General features: G+C 38.9%; 1 protein-coding gene across 1 annotated transcript in view; it reads right to left on the bottom strand.

Annotated features, from left to right (window-relative positions):
- Positions 1-18,692, bottom strand: part of LOC123311362 — a 1,278,848-nt gene that overhangs the window by 533,921 nt on the left and 726,235 nt on the right. Inside the window, exon 18 of the mRNA XM_044895271.1 lies at positions 7,485-7,667. Coding sequence (XP_044751206.1) covers positions 7,485-7,667 — 183 coding nt within the window. The remainder of the gene's footprint in view (positions 1-7,484; positions 7,668-18,692) is intronic.

The following is an 18,692-nucleotide window of genomic DNA, read 5'->3' as shown; positions in this document are numbered from 1 at the left end:
ATGTCGAATGGTAAGATCTGGCAACCATGTAATGAGAAGAAGAACGGCTGGAATATTGTGTATTTTCAAAAAAATACTCTTTGCTCATTCACAAGCACATAGACATATTTGTTTGTAGTTGTTGACAGTAATTTTTTATTTAATTTGGTTCAAGTCGTGATGGAAATTTCGAAGAAAACTTATTGTTCTGCAAAGCAAAATGCGGAGTGGGTGGATATGTTACAGAATTAACAGGAGTTCTCCCAATCTCTTACAATGAAAAATGCGGAGAGGAAATGGACAGAAATTGCGTCTGTTCTTAATTCGATTCTCAGAAAGACTGGACACAGTGTTGAGATAAACTTATTTTTCAAAATTTTTGAATATTTTTTTCCAAACAAAGAGTTACTAAATTTTATTTTTTCTTTTATTTACACTGTTGAGCAAAAGAGTGTTGTGAAATATAATATAATGAGCTATTTGAAGTCTCATGGATGGGATAATTCATCTTTGAGTTTTTTCTTCATGTACCGACAAAGGATCTTGCCTTTTGATGTTACCCTCCCCTGATCATGAATATATTCTATAGGAATATAGCTCAAATCGATTTCTTCATTCCTTTCATCTCCATCTTGCAGCAGCTCTACATTATTTTCAGTACAAATGTTGTGCAGAAACCTCACTTCCGTCATCGTCAAGGTACTCGAGAGGATAGTATCGACACAAGTACTTCAGTTGCCTTGTTAAAGTCCATTATCCATTATGCAGCACTCAGCAGCATGGATTCGTCCCTGACATATCTATTCTTACCAACATGTTGAGTTGCCCAGATGACTGGACTGAATGTTTGGATAACAAAGTTCCTCTGGATGTGTTGTATCTTGATTTTGTCCGTGCATTCGAGAGGATGCCTAAGCGAAGGCTTCTCCACAAGATTGAACATTTGGGAATTCGGGGATCACTCCTGAAATTCATCGATGCATTTTTGTGGAATCGATCTTTCGCCGTCAAGGTTGGGATTGCGATTTCTCCTTCGATGTCTGTACAGCAGGGATCTGTCCATTGTCCTCTGCTGTTCATTCTTTATACAGGGATAGAACTATTTAGAGGGGGACTACAGGGATATCGAAAACCGTTAGAAATACAGGGTAGCTTAAGCTGTATTCGGGTTCCACTTCCGGACAGTCGGAGAATGGTTCTAGAACTGCCCAGAGGATTCGATACTAGGGCGCAATAGTAGAAAAAGTACACTAGCGAAGCTACGGAATTTTTGATTCCGTCTGTGAAGTGTGTGTAGGTTCTATACGTGCATGTGTTTTCGGAATTTTAATTCGTTAAAATTTTCAGTCTGTGTTCATCTGCCAGAGTCCAGGTCTAGATCGTTGGTTCTGCAAAAAGCATCAGGTGAGCTTATTTTTCGTATCTGTTTCCTGATTTTTCTCATAGCGTAGAAAATTTTTGATGAGTCGTTTTGTTTTTATGCATGAGATATATTTTTTTTGTCTTGAAAAATTCCATTTCAAATTGCTTTGAGTAATTGTTAATTAGATTTTGAAATTACTGACCATTCGGAGATACTGCGATTCCGTAATGGAAAAAGACGCGTTAGAAATCGCTAATGTCGTGTTCGAAGATGCTATTTTAAGACAGGAGAACGCAAGTTTAAGAGCGAGAGTGAATGATAGATGCGTATCTAGCTTAGTGGCTGAGATTAAAAATCTCATGGAGAGGCTCCAGTTGCAGGAGGGAAATAAGGAAAGTCCTTACTCCAAAGCACTAAAACAGAACATTGTTTCCAAAAATGTTCAGGAAGTGACCTTACCGGTTCAAAAACAGAAGATGGAGGTGGTCAAAACCACTCGAAATAAAATTTCCCCACCCACCAAAAGAGTGAAAAAAGACAGCTCCTCGTCCAACGAAGACTAGAACAAAAAAAGAGTCTTGGAAATCCTAGCCCCACAGAAAACCACTCCAGTGGAGGAGAGAAGAGAAAAAAAACCCACAGTCACCATGAGAGGTACGTCCGATTGAACTTCCATTTCAAACTCCGTAATGCGGAACGGCATTAAATACTAAAGAGCAAAGAGCGACGACGGTATTAGGATCGTCCCACAAACCGCCGAAGATCACAGGAGGATGACGGACTTCCTTCGGAAAATAAATAGGGAGTTTTACACTCTTCAACGAGAGGAGGAGAAGGAAATGAGATATCTACCGCTAGATGCAGATATCCCGACGATCCGTGACGACCTCAAGGATCAAGGGATCGTCGATGCTGAGGTCACAAGGTGACCTCAAATATAACAAAGAGGCCGATGCCCTTATTGCTGGTTAAAACACAGAATAAGGGTATCTTCGAGGTGAGAAGGCTCTACAACATGAACTGTGTTGTTGAACCTAAGAGAAGGACGACCAGGCCTAGACAATGTTATCGCTGTCAGCGATATGGACATGCCCAAAGTAAGTGCACTTTTCCATGGAGGTGCGTGAAATGCTCATCAAATCACAGCACGTGCTTTTTGTGTTCTCTGTGGAGAGCAAGGACATCCAGCCAGCTATAAGGGACGTAGCGAATGGAAATTGGTCACTGAAAAAACCAAGAGATCTCCAAGATCCAACCAAACCAGCTCGAGGCCAACACAAAACACTCCGAAACCAGCCCAATACTCTTCGGAAGTGAAGAAACCCCAGGAAACTGCAACCAAAGCAGTCAAAGAGACGAAGAAACCAGAGAAAAATACAGAAAAGGTAAATCCAGAGAAAAAGGCAAAAAAGCCGAAATCAGGAAAGGAATTTCTGGAATAACTGAGGAACTGAATAAGTTCACGAAAAACCTTCTCAGCACGATGATGCAGAATCTGGAGAAAGAGATTGAGAAGAAGATGCAGCAAACTCCGTAATGCGGAACGGCATTAAATACTAAAGAGCAAAGAGCGACGACGGTATTAGGATCGTCCCACAAACCGCCAAAGATCACAGAAGGATGACGGACTTCCTTCGAAAAATAAATCGGGAGTTTTACACTCTTCAACGAGAGGAGGAGAAGGAAATGAGATATCTACCGCTAGATGCAGATATCCCGACGATCCGTGACGACCTCAAGGATCAAGGGATCGTCGATGCTGAGGTCACAAGGTGACCTCAAATATAACAAAGAGGCCGATGCCCTTATTGCTGGTTAAAACACAGAATAAGGGTATCTTCGAGGTGAGAAGGCTCTACAACATGAACTGTGTTGTTGAACCTAAGAGAAGGACGACCAGGCCTAGACAATGTTATCGCTGTCAGCGATATGGACATGCCCAAAGTAAGTGCACTTTTCCATGGAGGTGCGTGAAATGCTCGGCAAATCACAGCACGTGCTTCTTGTGTTCTCTGTGGAGAGCAAGGACATCCAGCCAGCTATAAGGGACGTAGCGAATGGAAATTGGTCACTGAAAAAACCAAGAGATCTCCAAGATCGAACCAAACCAGCTCGAGGCCAACACAAAACACTCCGAAACCAGCCCAATACTCTTCGGAAGTGAAGAAACCCCAGGAAACTGCAACCAAAGCAGTCAAAGAGACGAAGAAACCAGAGAAAAAGACAGAAAAGGTAAAACCAGAGAAAAAGGCAAAAAAGCCGAAATCAGGAAAGGAATTTCTGGAATGACTGAGGAACTGAATAAGTTCACGAAAAACCTTCTCAGCACGATGATGCAGAATCTGGAGAAAGAGATTGAGAAGAAGATGCAGCAAATTATTAAGAATATGTAATGGCTGTTAAAAATTGGAGTAATTTTTAACCCAACTCTACCACTCGATGCACATCTTTAGCAACTCAGTGACTACGTTTATCGTTACATGCTTCTGTGAACGTAACCTTAAAATCGCTGTCAATCAGCTGTTCAAAAAAAACCGGTGGAACCTGTTGAATCTGCTCAATTCAATTTAATTCTCCCTAGATTCTTCGTTCGCTCAAGTGAATTGGAACTTGGTCTAAATTCTTAACGTGATTTTTTAGTGTACTCTCAACTTTTTCAGTCAGCTCAAATCTAATAATATTATTTTATATTATAATAATCAATCGATCAACATCTCAAAAAGGTACAGTACTTTTTCACTCAACAAAAAATGTAATCATTTTTTGCATGTGTCACGTTAGAATATCATTCTACATAATTTTGCTCTCAACATTCACTCCATCGCTATGCATTTTCTCACTATTACATTCGAAATATTCTGCTCTACATCTCTCTATTATATTTGCATGTATATTTTCTCAATTTTCTCCAAATCTCTCAATCAACCACGTGCTCAATGTACCTAACTGCTTCAACCTCCTCAAAATGCATCGATATTCCATTCACTTAAAATCACATCACCTCGAAAACAACTCACATTTTAATTTCTCTAATTTTAGCACCAAGTTCACATTTCACACCACTCTATTAGAAGCTTACATACTTGTATTCACTCTCATTTTGTATACATGTCACCTCAGATTAACTTTACACCTCTTACGATCAGACTTCTCAGGCCTCTTAAGTTTCAGGTACCTCTACGCTCAAGTTGGACACTTCGAAGGCTTCTCATAGACCAGATCGAAATCCATCTCACTACACTCAGAACACTGAATAATGGAATACACTCAATCGACTCTCTTGGACAGACTGGTTTGTGATAACGCTCGAGGAGGTCCAACCTGATTTCAACTCAATAAGTATAATTTACTATAAACTTTCTCATGACTCTTATTACCTGAAAATTATGATGCCTTATTTCTTTTCTCTAACGTTATGAACTGCTCTTCTTGTTTCATCTCAATTATGAATACTATTCATTAATTCTTTCTACGTTTACAATATTTCATTTCTCTACATTGCATTTGTAACACAACTCACCTCAATTTATGTACTCTCATACAACACCTTCTGCTTTTCTAATAGATTTGCTATTCCTGTAAGCGTTGGTAATCATCTCTATACATTACATTTGTAACACAACTCACCTCAATTTATGTACTCTCATAAAACACCTTCTGCTTTTCTAATAGATTTGCTATTCCTGTAAGCGTTGGTAATCATCTCTCTCTCATTCTGTCTCATTACACCTGTCTCACTACATTACATATCTCTAACTTCTCAAGTTGTCACTGCAACCTTCTGTTTTTCTGATAGCGAGACAGTTTATGAAATCGTAAACCCTATCACTGTAAACGTTGTGCTTGCATGATAACACTCACATCAATTCATAACTATCAAGCTCAATTATTATGCAACTCAAAATACATAAACACGTTTTGATGTAAATCTATCTCTATTCTCTCAATTCTTATCAAACACATAATAATTGATCTTGTTACTCGATACATGAAATTCACTCAACCTGCTCTTTCTCTCAAGCAAATACAACGTTGATTTTCTCATTGAAACATTACTCTCAAATTCTCTCAATAACTTCTCAATAATTGTAAATAGGTTCACTCTGTTTAGATGTTGTATATAATTTTACTTCATGCGAGTGTCTATTTATTATGTGACGTGTTTGATATACAATAAAGATTTTATTTTACCATCTCCAACTCAATCATTTGGTAACAGTCCACTTTTAAGTAATTGCCAAAAATCTCAACACCCAGATTTTTGAACAATGGCTGATACGACGATAAAGAATAATCTCATAATCGTCCCTTGAAACGTCGAAGGATTAAGAGCCTGCAGACCAGAATTCGAAGAACTGATTGAAGAGAAGAGACCGGATGTCATAGCTCTTCAAGAAACAAAACTTATTCCCAACGTTCGGATGGCATTTCCTAATTACGATATCTACAGAAATGATAGACCTAACAGCACAGGTGGCGTTGCTATACTGGCTAGAAGGGCATTTTGGACATCCGTAAAAGAAGCATTGACGTTCTGCAAAAATGCATTCTCCGAACAATGTATGGAAAAAAAATCACTTTTTCAACTCACAGTATATACGAGATATCCCAGGTACTGGACATAAGACAAATAATCGCTCAAAAAATTATCTTCAACATCCATCAGAATAAAATACCCATCACATTGAGAGAGCATATTTTTTTAACAAGAGCAAAACAAGATAATTACGAAAGAATTAGTGCAAAAAAAAAAGAATAGGACAGAGATGTTGCACTTATTTAGCTTCAAGATTATACCCCAGTGTGCCACTAGAAATAAGAGAGACTAGAAATGCAAAGAAGTTCAAAAAAGAAATCAAAAAATGGCTAATTGAAGGAGATTGATCTTTGATACACAAGCTAATAAATTCAACCTATTAAATAGAATTAATGAAGCTAGGACTCTGAACGTTTCAAAAATATTGATTAAGACAGGTACCAGCAAGGACTGCAATTCATCAACGTTGACGTAAGGATCCGACAGGAAAGACAACACCGATAAAGACAAGAACTCAGGGACATCGACAAATTAATATTGAAGTTTTGAGATATTTTATAATGTATTGAGAATAATGTATACTTCTTAGTTTGTTTCGCCGTTAAATAGGGACTTTTAAGTTGTTATAGCTGTACACGGTTATCATCTCTCTGAGAATTAATAACTCACAGTTTTTTTCCGAGTTTTTTCTGTAAGTCAACCTGTTAATATTTAATTTATAGAGTTTATATTTTTTCACTTTACTCTGTAATATGTTCATAATGATAATAATAATGATCAAGGAAGTTGATGGAATGTTTGATTTTCTATAATATTTTATTTAGGTACCAATTCTCCGATTGCTACCTACTTTGTAATTGGATTAACGTTTCCGAAAATTACCATTACTAGCTCTAGTCCGATTTGTTCTTCCCTCAAATTGTTCCGAATGTTCCGGAAACTGTAATTACCTCCATCCAGAGTCGTAGTATAGTCAAAAGCTTGCTTATATATTTTGGTTTCGGTACCAAATATTTCAGTTTACCCTCAACCACCTGAAGATGCCATTGTGATAGCGAAAAATGTGTCGTGGTTTAAAAAGACATTTTCAAAAAAGCGAAGAATCTGTTTTGAGTTTTGTTACTTTTTCGTCCTCTTGCAAAGTGATGAATATATCGCAAATTTTAAATTCAATCGCGTCTATTTTGAACTAGATTACTGTGACATGCGTAACATTAATTTCAAATTTTAGATTTCACACCTCGAAACACTAATATCACTTCTCCTTTTGACTCAGTGTGGATAAACTACACCTCCACACAACACTAAATTCGAGTATAATGAACATCGAGTGTAGAAAAATGCTACACTCCCTAGGCTGCGTTCACAAACTTAATCTGAGCAAGCTCTGAGTAAGCTTTGATTACTCGAAGCGTTCACAAACGTACTTTAGTTCCTCAGAGTATGCTCTCTGAGCATGGCCATACTCATACTCTACTCTCGGAGTAAGTTGCAACCCTATGCAATCCAGCAATGTGAAAAATATCACAACCAATTACAGCAGAGGATATCAATTGAGAGAAACACCGAAAGCACTATTAGATTTTTAGTTGAATAGGTACTTACTTTGGGATTGGGCAGCTCACCACTTTGTAAACTGGCCATGTAACAACGGAGTCTGAACTGCTCACAGTGAAGCCGTTCTAGATTCTCTTCCCTCTGCATTACTTGACTGGTAATTTGCTGACGTGTTTCCGAATCCCCCAAAACAGAATGTTGCATTTCCGCCATATGTTTCATTTTGTAATCCTTGAAAAAACAGCTTCTTTAATTTCGGGCACTACTGGTAGACATTCATGCGTATGAAAGATAAATTACAATGGTTAATGGTTTATCCAAATGAATGAGTAATTGGTTATAAAAAATACAGCATGTCACGTCACCACATGTCTTTGAGATTTTGCACGTGCAATTTCTAGGTCCAACACTTGCAAATTTCCCATATTTATTTCACACTCTCTGGTGAATCGAGCCTCGTCAGTAAAGATTATTCTTGGCATTTTTCAACCAGCCAATTTGAAAAACAGAAGCAGTCTTGGTCCAAAATCAGTAGGTTCCAAAAATATCTCAACCAGCTGATGATCTAGATATCTTCACGGAAAATGTTCAAGAAGATAATGTTGAAATTTGAAAGAGAAATGGAGAAAAAATTTCAAGCATTATTCAGTTAACTGAATAAATAGACTTTACGGATATCAGGAAGAAATCCCTCAAGATAATCTCGTGGAACATAAACGGGATCAACACTCGGAAAGCCCAGATAGAAGAAATAATATCAGAGAGACAACCTGATATTATAGCCCTACAGGAAACAAGAATAAACCGGAACTGACGACTGAATTTCATGAATTATGAAATATATAGATGTGACAGAACTACAAACACCGGAGGAGGAGTAGCAATATTGATGAGAACAGATCTGAAACACTACATCAAAAGCAGATCCGACGAAACACAAGGAGAAACAGAAACAGTGACGATTGTTGCCGAATTAAATCGTCAAAGAGTCGAAATTACCTCGGCATATAAGCGACCACCAAACAATTTATTGGAAGAAGTGATTAACAACCTGTTGGAAGAAACAAAACCTAAAATCTACATCGGAGATTTCAACTGTAAATCCACATTATGGAACAGCAGAACAGAAAATAGAAATGGCAAAAAACTCAAGGATTTCGCCGAAAAACAAAATGCCATAGTGATTGGACCAGAGTTACCGACATATCTTGCTTTTGGTATGGGAATACCAGATGTGATAGATATCGCGATATTGAAAAATATAACTCAAGAATTCTCGATTGAAACTTTGGAAGATGGAACCTCAAATCACAATCCCATGGAATTGACAATTGGAGAAGAAACAAGAGAAAAACTGATTGAAATAAGATAATATACCAATTGGGCTAAATACAGCCATTTAATACAATCGGAAATAACAGAAATTCCAACAATAAGCACTCCAGACGATCTGGAATGTGCGGTTGATAAACTGGAAGAGATTATATTGAAAGCTTACGAAAAAAGCACGAGAAGAGTGAAGAGACCAGCACCAAGTCATCCGCATGGCGATACGCCTAAAGAAGTAAAAGATCTTATATCTTATAAATCGAAGACTCAGAAGAATATATCGGATGAATAAAAATGATCTGAATAGAAGGAACCTCAACCGCCATAGCCAAGTTCTGAAAAATGCCCTGAAAGATCTAAGAACAAGCAGATGGAACAAAAGGGTTCAAGAACTGAATACAATCGATCATTCTGCATGGAGAATGCAAAAAAGCCTACGAGGAGAAAATACTAAAATTCCACCCCTACACGGAGAAAGGGGAATGGCGTATAGTAATAATGATAAGGCAGATGCATTGGCGGACTCGATCGAACGAGAATCGAGAACAAATTACAGGATAGACGACGATAATGAAGATTTGGAAGAACTGGTTGAAGAAAATGATGAAGAAACAGATGAATTACCAGCGGCTGCTGAAATAGACAAGCCAACATCGCCAAATGGAATCAGGGAAATAATTAGAAGTTTGAAGAAGAGGAGAGCTCCCGGAAGATAAAATAACGAATGTTATGTTAAAGAAATTACCTAAAAATATATAGCCGCTCTAACAAATATCGCAAATGGAATCATGAGGACAGAACACTACCCAGAAAAATGGAAAACAGCGGAAGTCATAGTATTCAATAAACCATTCAAAGAGAAGAAGTTCCCACAAAACTACAGACCGATAAGTCTACTGTAGGCGTTAGGAAAAGTAGTAGATTCGATTATCGCCACGAGGCTAAATGAGAAAACCGAAAATCTGAAACTGATACCACCAGAACAGTTCGGATTCAGAAGAGAGCATTTAACAGAGCAACAATTATTAAGGCTCACAGAGTACATTACAGAGGGATTCCAAAATAAACAAGCCACAGGTCTTGTTTTACTAGACGTCGCCAGAGCTTTCGACAGAGTATCGCATGAAGGATTATTATATAAGATGAGAAGTGCTGGATATTCGATCAAAATATGTTGACCCGGAATTATCTCAAAAATAGAAGAAAGTGGAAGGAGAATGCTCCACAACAAGAGATTTAGAGGCTGGAGTGCCCCAAGGGTCAGTGCTTGGGCCACTTCTGTACAACATATACATTCACGATATTCCGAAGAATCCAAGAACCATGCTAACGTTATATGCTGACGACACAGGCATAGCAACTCGACACCGAAACCCAGAAGTAATAGAACGTATTCTACAAGAAACGATTGACGAAACAAATGACTGGTGCATAAAGTGGAAAATCAAACTCAATGTAAAAAAGAGCCAAGCAATATTATTACAGAAGAGAAGACTGCGATCCACAACGAATCTAGAAGTTGACGGCGAAGAAATCGACTGGAAAAATGAAGGCAAATATTTAGGAATAACGCTTGACAAAGGACTTACTTGGAAAAGTCATATCAAACAAGCAATCGACAAAACGAAAGCAGCGATGAATAGACTCTACTACCCTTTAATAGGAAGAAGAAGCCACATGTCGAAAGAGACAAAATTGAAGATAATCAAAGCCGTTGCTAGGCCTCAACTGACTTATGGATCAGTTGCCTGGGGCTTCGCGGAAAAGAGCCACATCAAAAGAATTCAGGCCCCCTGAAAACAAGCTGCTACGATGTTCAATAGATGAACCTTGGTTTGTCAGGAATAGACAGATTTATAGGGACTTGAAATGGAAAACCATAACAGAATTCATGAACAGAAAAGCAGAGAAATTATTCGAAACAGCGAAAAACCATCCGGATCAAGAACTCAGGACACTAGTGGGCTAAGACCCAGAGGAAGACAAGAGGAGAATGCGAATTCACCGAAGGAGACCAAGAGATTAATTAAAAAGAGATTAAAATAACAACAGAAACTTTTTGAAAAATTCAATGAAGTGTTAATCCAATAGAGGATAAACACATAAATCCAAACACGATAGTGTGCGAGAAGAAAACCGATGAGATGAACGGTTTATAGGCAAATGCCCGGAACCAATATTCAAGAAGCAGTTAAGGGTTTTTAGTGGGTCTCGAGCTCAGGAGAGTGAGAAACCCCACACTTGTTCCCCCTCGGGAGAGGGTGATTCGTCTGATTTGCAGATTTTCCGCCTGCTACACCCAAAAACAAAAAATGATTTGGGATTCTCTGACCACAGTGCTGTAGAGACAAATTATGTTTTAGAAGGCAATTTGAAAACTGCGAGTAAGATAACAGTGTGTCAACCTATTACTCAGCAGGGATTATATATGCTCAAATTCTTAGTCCGAGATATATGTTGGGATTTCATTGATTGTGAGGATATCAGTATTGATGAAAAATTCGAAATGTTGATTACTCTGTTGAAAAACTGTGTAGATTTGGCTTTTCCACAAAAGAGATATAAACATTCTGTTGATACGTTGCCAAGTTCATGGTTCAATGATGGTTTGAGAAAAATGAGGTATTGTTACAGTTTTATAGGGAAATAGCAACAATTGATAGGTCACCAAAAGTTAAAAATATTTTCAAAGATTATCAGAAGCTATATCGAGCTGAACTCATAAAAGCTAAAAAGGAATATAATGATAATTATCTCTAGAAACAAAACTACTGTCCTTAAGCGATTTGAAACTTAGTGCGAAATAGTACTAACTTATCGAATAAACGGAATAAGAGTGATAGCCGGCTTTCTCCTGATGAACTCAATGATTTTTTCATTAAGGTTCCTGAAAAGATTATGAACAATATTCCGCCGACTCAGAAATCTTCTTCTGATTTCATTCGTGAATACAGTTCTAGGAGACCCAAAAAGGGTGCTCATTTTGCTTTTTCATCTGTTTCTGAGGTCAAAATAAGAGATATAGTTATGTCACTCAAAAATAAAAGTAGTCGAGACTTTCATGGATTCAGCAGTTAAATGATCAAAAGTTTAGTCAATGAAATAATTAGTCCATTGACGAAATTGGTCAATTTTTGTATAAGAGATAACATCTTTCCAAAGATACTTAAATTTGCCAGAGTAGTTCCTGTGCATAAGAAAGGTCCAGATGACACAGTAGACAATAATAGACCTGTATCCATTATCCCAATTTTCTCGAAAGTTTTGGAAAAAGTTATGCAACAACAGCTAACAGCATATTTTGAAAGCAATCTTCTTCTCAACTGCTCTCAGTTCGGTTTCAGAAACTCGCGCTCCACAACATCTGCTATTGCCGCACTGATGAGAGTAATAAATGATAGTTACAGTGATGGCGAATACATTGGGGTACTTTTTTGTGACCTGAGCAAGGCTTTCGATTGTCTTTCACGAAAACAGCTTCTGGAAAAATTGAAATTTTATAAGATTGATCAAAGTGCGATTTTTCTGATCGAGTCCTTCCTCACAGACCGAAAACAGTGTGTAGAGCATGGAGGTTATATGGCTAAGATGTGTAATGTTAAGTGTGGTGTTCCCCAGGGATCAGTTCTTGGGCCCCTTCTCTTTATTATTTACATAAATGACCTTCCAAACAGTGACCACGAAGCTGACTACATCATTTTTGCCGACGACACAACGGTATTAAAAGAGGCTAAATCCATCGAACTTCTTCTGGATAAGATGAATATTTCGTTCCCTGTCGTTTCAGACTGGTTTCACAGCAATCAGCTCCAGTTGAATGTAGATAAGACAAAGTTTATGTATTTTTCAATGGAGGGAATAGATGCAGAGGGTCCGGTTAGGCTCCTGGGTATTAACATTGATAGTAAATTATCTTGGAGCTCTCACGTAGATAACGTCTGTCTCAGTGTATCGTCTTACATTTATGCATTGAGGACCTTGGCTGGAGTGGTATCTAGTAGGGTATTGTATAGTGTTTATCATGCATTTATAGGATCAAAGGCGTCATACGGAATTTTGTGTTGGGGCCATGATCCTAACGTAAAGCGACTATTTGGTTTACAGAGAAGAGCTTTCAGGGTAATGAGTCAGCTTTGTCACAGAGATGACTGTAGAAATACTTTCAATGTTTGTTATATGTGAGGTTTCATGTGGGTGAATATAGGACAAACCAAGAAGTTCATGATCATTGTACACGTCAAAGAGGGCAGATATAAACCGACTTCCACGGGATCAATAAAGTAAAATGTGAGGTAACGTATTACGGGCCGAAATTTTTTAATAGGCTGCCCACTACAGTAAAGATGACTACATTAGGGAAATTTAAATTTATGGTGAAAGAGTATTTACTGCAAAAATGCTTTTATTCAATAGAGAAATGCTTTTCTTGTGATTTTTCTGATTTTCAGAAGTTATGTATTTTTTGTTCATTTTTTGTTGACGTATGTAAGCATCGTATGTATTATCACGAATAAACTATGACTTTAGCCTTGCGGCTTTAACACTCCTCTCCAGAGAAAAATTCACTTATCCCAGATATCTCAGATATCAAAAGGATTAAGCTCTGTTGGTGCCCTTTCCAGGTTTTCGGGCTCGTGGTGGTGGTCGGGTCCGGGTCGCTCCTCGCCTCCCTGCTGTAGGCTGGATTCCTGCTCCACCCGCACTTCCTGTCGGAGAAAACGGTGTTCCTCTGCATTCCCCATGTACTTGCGTACAGTTCTCGCCGTTCCGAACAATACCGCCTTCTGCATGACATTATAAATATTTTCGTCCAACTGAAGTTTCCTCAAGTTCTCTAGTAGTTTCTTCGGTATCAGGCCTGTAGATGAAATGACAATGGGGATGGTCTTTATTTCTTTCAGCTTCCACTGTCTTCTGGTTTGTTCCTCGAGATCTCTGTATTTTGAAATTTTTTCAGTATGTCTATCTAGAAGATTGTTATTATTTGGAATTGCCACGTCGATGAATAGTGCTGTGTCCTCATCCTTATTGAGCAATATGAGATCTGGTCTATTGTGGTTTATTTTCCGGTCTTTGAGAACCGTGCGATCCCAGTAGAGCTTGTGATGTTCATTTTCCAACACAGCATCCGGATGGTAGTTGTAATAAGGAACCTTTTTCGAAGTTAGAAGTTGGTGTTTTAGTGTCAATTCTTGGTGAAGAATCTTGGCAACAGCATCATGTCTATTTTTGTACTCCGTGCCAGCGAACTTCTGACATCCCCCGGTGATGTGCTGGATAGTTTCATGTGCCGCACAGCCATAACGACAGCTATCGTCCGCCACTGAGGCATCCTTGGCGATGTATTTCATGTAATTACTTGTTGGAATCACCTGATCCTGGATGGCGAGCATGAAGCCCTCTGTCTCAGGAAACAACCTTCCGGAAGTCAACCAGTAGTTCGACGCAGATATGTCGACGTAATCATGGTTGACCTCGTTCTGGTGCCTCCCATGCAAAGGTTTGCCAATCAGTGTCTGCATTTTACTTTCTGCAGAGTGTTCGACGGTTTCAAAGTGATCCTGTTGTAGCTTTAATGGTGTAGAACTATCAGCAACACAAACTACCCGATGGAGTTCTGACGAAGTTGCCTTTCTCAAGAAATATTTTCGAAGTCCTTCAATTTCATGGGACATACGGTTGGACAAATCAACAATTCCTCTACCCCCAAGATGTCGTGGCAGCTCTGTCCGTTCTATTGAGCTTTTGGGGTGATGTTTATTGTGTTTACTCAGCATCGTCCTTATTTTTCTCTGTAAAGCTGCTAAATCGGTGGTCGTCCAAGAGATAATACCAAATGAATAGCTCAGCGCCGAGCAAGCGTAGGTGTTAATCGCTTTTATCAGATTCTTGCTGTTAAGTCCAGTTCCCATTATCTTTCTCAGTCTTCGGGTGAACTCCTAATTTAATTCTTTCTTCATCTGGGTCTGATTAATTTTTCTTGTCTGTTTTATGCCTAGATACTTGTATGTGTCTCCTTCCTTTAATGCTTCAATTTCTGCACCTTCCTTGAGTTTGAACGTACCATCTTCTATTTTCCCTCTCGTTATGTTCAGCAGTCGACATTTTTCTAGTCCAAACTTCATTTTGATGTCTTCCGAGAATCCTTCCACCATTTTCAGCATCAGTTGCATTTGTTTTTTGGTAGATGCGAATAGTTTCAAATCGTCCATGTAAAGGAGATGATTCAGTTTCATCATAGTTCTACTGCCACTCTTGATGGAAAATGCGTAGTCCGTAGAATTCAATCCATGAGACAAGGGATTCAGGGCCATGCTGAACCACAGAGGGCTCAGCGAGTCTCCTTGGAAAATTCCGCGTCTTATTGGAATAGGTCCTGTTGTAATGGAGCAATCTGCTGCTTTCATTTGAAGACTAGTACGCCAGGTTGACATGGCGTTTTTCAGGAACTTAACAATATTGGGATCTACCTTGTAAATCTTCAAGATCGTCAAGAGCCATTCGTGAGGTATAGAATCGAATGCTTTTTTGTAGTCTATGTACGCAGCGTAAAGATTCCTCCGCTTGAAGAACGCTTGATTGCAGATAACTGAATCTATTATTAGTTGTTCTTTGCACCCTCGGCTGTCTTTGGTGCATCCTTTCTGTTGCATGGCGATGATGTTATTCCTTTCGCAATGGTTGTGAATTCGGTTTGAAATGCACGATGTGATTAATTTGTACATCGTTGGAAGACATGTGATTGGTCGGTACTTGGATGGGTCTTCTGTATTTCTTTGGTCTTTAGGTAACAGGTTAGTTGTGCCATGTGTAAGGAATACTGGCATTCTTTCAGGATTTTCAATGACATCATTTATTGCGGAGGTCAATTTGTCATACATGATCCAAAATTTCTTGATCCAGAAGTTCTGTAATCCATCAGGCACAGGTGCTTTTCAGTTGTGCAGTCCTCTGATAGCTGATTTTACTTCTTCAATTGTGATCATGTCATGCTGCATCGGCTCATAGTTTATAGCTTCAGATTTTTCATCTTCAATCCATCCGTTATCTCCATTGAACTGAGATTTCGTTGATAATTGTTCGGTCCAGAATTGTTCAATGGCTTCCTTTGGTGGTATCTTTCCATTTTCCCCATCCGACGATGTGAGTGACCGGTAGAAAGATTCTTCCGACTTTTCGAATGAATTATTGTCTCTTTTCCAGCTATAATTGCTTTTATATCTCCTCAGGCGTTCTGCATACAGACTCAATTTTTGCTTCAGAGTGTCGAGGCAATGGTGAGCTGTAGCATTCTCCGACTCTCGTTCTGTGTGTGTTCAGTTTCTATCCATGATCTCTTTGGCAGCTTTCACAACCTTTCTTCCTCGATTCCCGTTCAAGTACTCCGTCAGTCGTCCAATGTCTCTTCTTAGCCTTTCTGTTTTGTGTTGAAGACGTTTCTGCCATGCTGGCGCGTGTAATCTGTGTAATTTTGGACCATCGTTGTATGTCCGGCGAATTTTTGCCCCTATGGTTTTCGCTGTCGTTAGCGCTGCACAGTAAAAAACTAGATGCAGATATTCCAATGAGCTTCCGTTCTGTAGGTACTCAGGTAAAACGTCCTTATTCAAGATGTCGATTATAAGTGACAGTTTCTTGGATGTATTGAGTCGTGGAGGTGCTACTCGATGAAGAGGATCTGTTCCTTCCAGTTCGGCAAAGTATCTCCTCATGTCAGAGTCAACTTGTCGGTGGAGCTCTTCCCTATCGTCCTGGTGTTCAGGCTGACTTGCGTTGCAAGATGGACTTTCAGTATCAGTTTCTTCTGCCTGTTGTTGCCCAGGCATGTGAATTTCATCAGAGGTGTTGGTGTTATTCTCTATTGCAGGCGGACGCTGAAGTTCTCGTTTAATTGCGTCGATTCGGGCCGTTGGTATTAGTTCATTTCTCAGAATTACGCGGTACTGGTCTGCCACTCGTTGTTCAGTGACATTGAGATTTGGGTAGGCGTTGCAGAATTCCTCATGGAGCCTTTTCCTATAGTTGTTCGTGTTCTGCCCTAGTCCCGTGATGGAGTTATATATGCGCACAATAGTTTCATTCATGGACGTTGTCCACTTCATGCGCTTTCTAACTAACCCCGCTTGGGTGAGCACTGGCTGAATATCCTGCGCAGCACCTTCAGCGGTTCGAGTCGGCAATTGAATTGGACTCGTTGGTTGCTGTTGTTGCTTTGGAGCTGTAGCTTCTTTTGCAGCAGGAGCCCGCTTCCTCAACATCCTGCCACCGACGTCCCGCATGCTGTCATGTCCAGCGCCGGCTCCAGACATGCCCTGACGATCCCCAGGCAGCGACTTGTTTCCGAGGCTTCTCGTTATCACCATTTCCATGGGTTTGTGCTCCCCTTTCTCGGTTTGGGTGAGGGGTAGAGAAATGAGAGCAGAAAGAGCACCCCTATAAAGGATGTGAAAGAGAGAGGAAAAAGGAATGGGACTGCGGACAGCAGGCGTGGCTGGCTGCACCGTCTACGTAATTACGATGGCTACCCGGCAGGCCATCTACCAGATAGCTGCCAGGCAGGCCGGACATATTATTATTATAAACGATTGCAAATAACCTATAGTTGTAGAGTCTATCAAAAGGGAAATTGTAATTCATTCATTCGGTCCATATTTTCCACAAACCATATCTTCTCGGTATATTCTATTCAATTTCAATGGAGAGGAAATATGTGAATTGTTCGCATCATTCAAGTGTATATGAGCGATATCAACAACCCTATAATGGGTACAATCTGTTGAATAATGCAAATGTTATTGATTTTTTATATGTCACACCAGAAATTGTCTCGAATAAGATGTATTCACTAGATGTAAATAAAGGTGCTGGATGTGATGGTTACCCATCATATTTCGTAAAGAACTGTAGTTTGAGCCTATGGTATCCACTGTCAAAATTGTTCAATAAATCCATGAAGATTAGTGAACTTCCGAATATGTGGAAAACTGCACTGTTGGTACCAATATATAAGAATTCAGGTAGTAAAACCTTAAATCGAGGAGTCTTCAGCAAATGTTCGAAAATATTCTTTTGGATAGCGTATTTCATAGATTAAAATCTTCAATCATTGAGTGTCAGCATGGATTTTTATCGGGACGCAGCATTGAAACTACTTTAGTTTTGTATACGGAGTTTATATCGAAAGCTATGGTTAAAGGAATAAAGGTTGAATTTGAATATTAGTAAATGTGCATGTATCTCTCTCACTAGAAAAACTTCATTGATCGAGTTTCAATACAGTTTGAATGGTGAGCCAATAGAACGGGTTAGTCAGGTGAAGGACTTACGAGACATATTTGATTCGAAAATGTCGTTCAACCCACATGTTGATTTCATAGTGAACACATGTAACAGGTCAATGGGGTTCTTCTGCAGGACTTGCAGAGATTTTGATGACAATGCAATTAGGGCAATGTATTATTCATTTGTATTCAGTAAGTTGAACTTTGCAACGTAGTATGGACTCCCTTTTATACTTGTAATAAACTGACATTAGAAAATTACAGAAAAGTAACTACTATTGGTTAACGGGAACTAGGAATTCGTGGGTTGATTAACAAACCATAGCTAAGTGCCAACGTTTCGCAAAATATATTTGCTTCTTCAGGGCTATAAAAAGATCGAAAAAACTTAATTAGAACACAACCAAATTGACAAGAGCTTTACAAACAACAACATTGATCACAAACACGATGTTAAAGGCAAAAGACATGAATTTCTTCAATAATCTATCAATAACTCAGGTATTTATTACTTTCGGTCAATTTTCATTAAGTATAAAAATTCTTCTTTATTTTCTATATGTTGATTCTGAAATTTGAGAAACGTCAAAAAAGCAACAACAAAAAAGTATCAATTATCATGATAGTACAGTGAACAGAGGGAAAT

Source organism: Coccinella septempunctata, chromosome 4 (assembly GCF_907165205.1).
Source record: "Coccinella septempunctata chromosome 4, icCocSept1.1, whole genome shotgun sequence".
Classification (NCBI taxonomy): domain Eukaryota; kingdom Metazoa; phylum Arthropoda; class Insecta; order Coleoptera; family Coccinellidae; genus Coccinella; species Coccinella septempunctata.
This window is presented reverse-complemented; position numbering and strand designations above follow the sequence as displayed.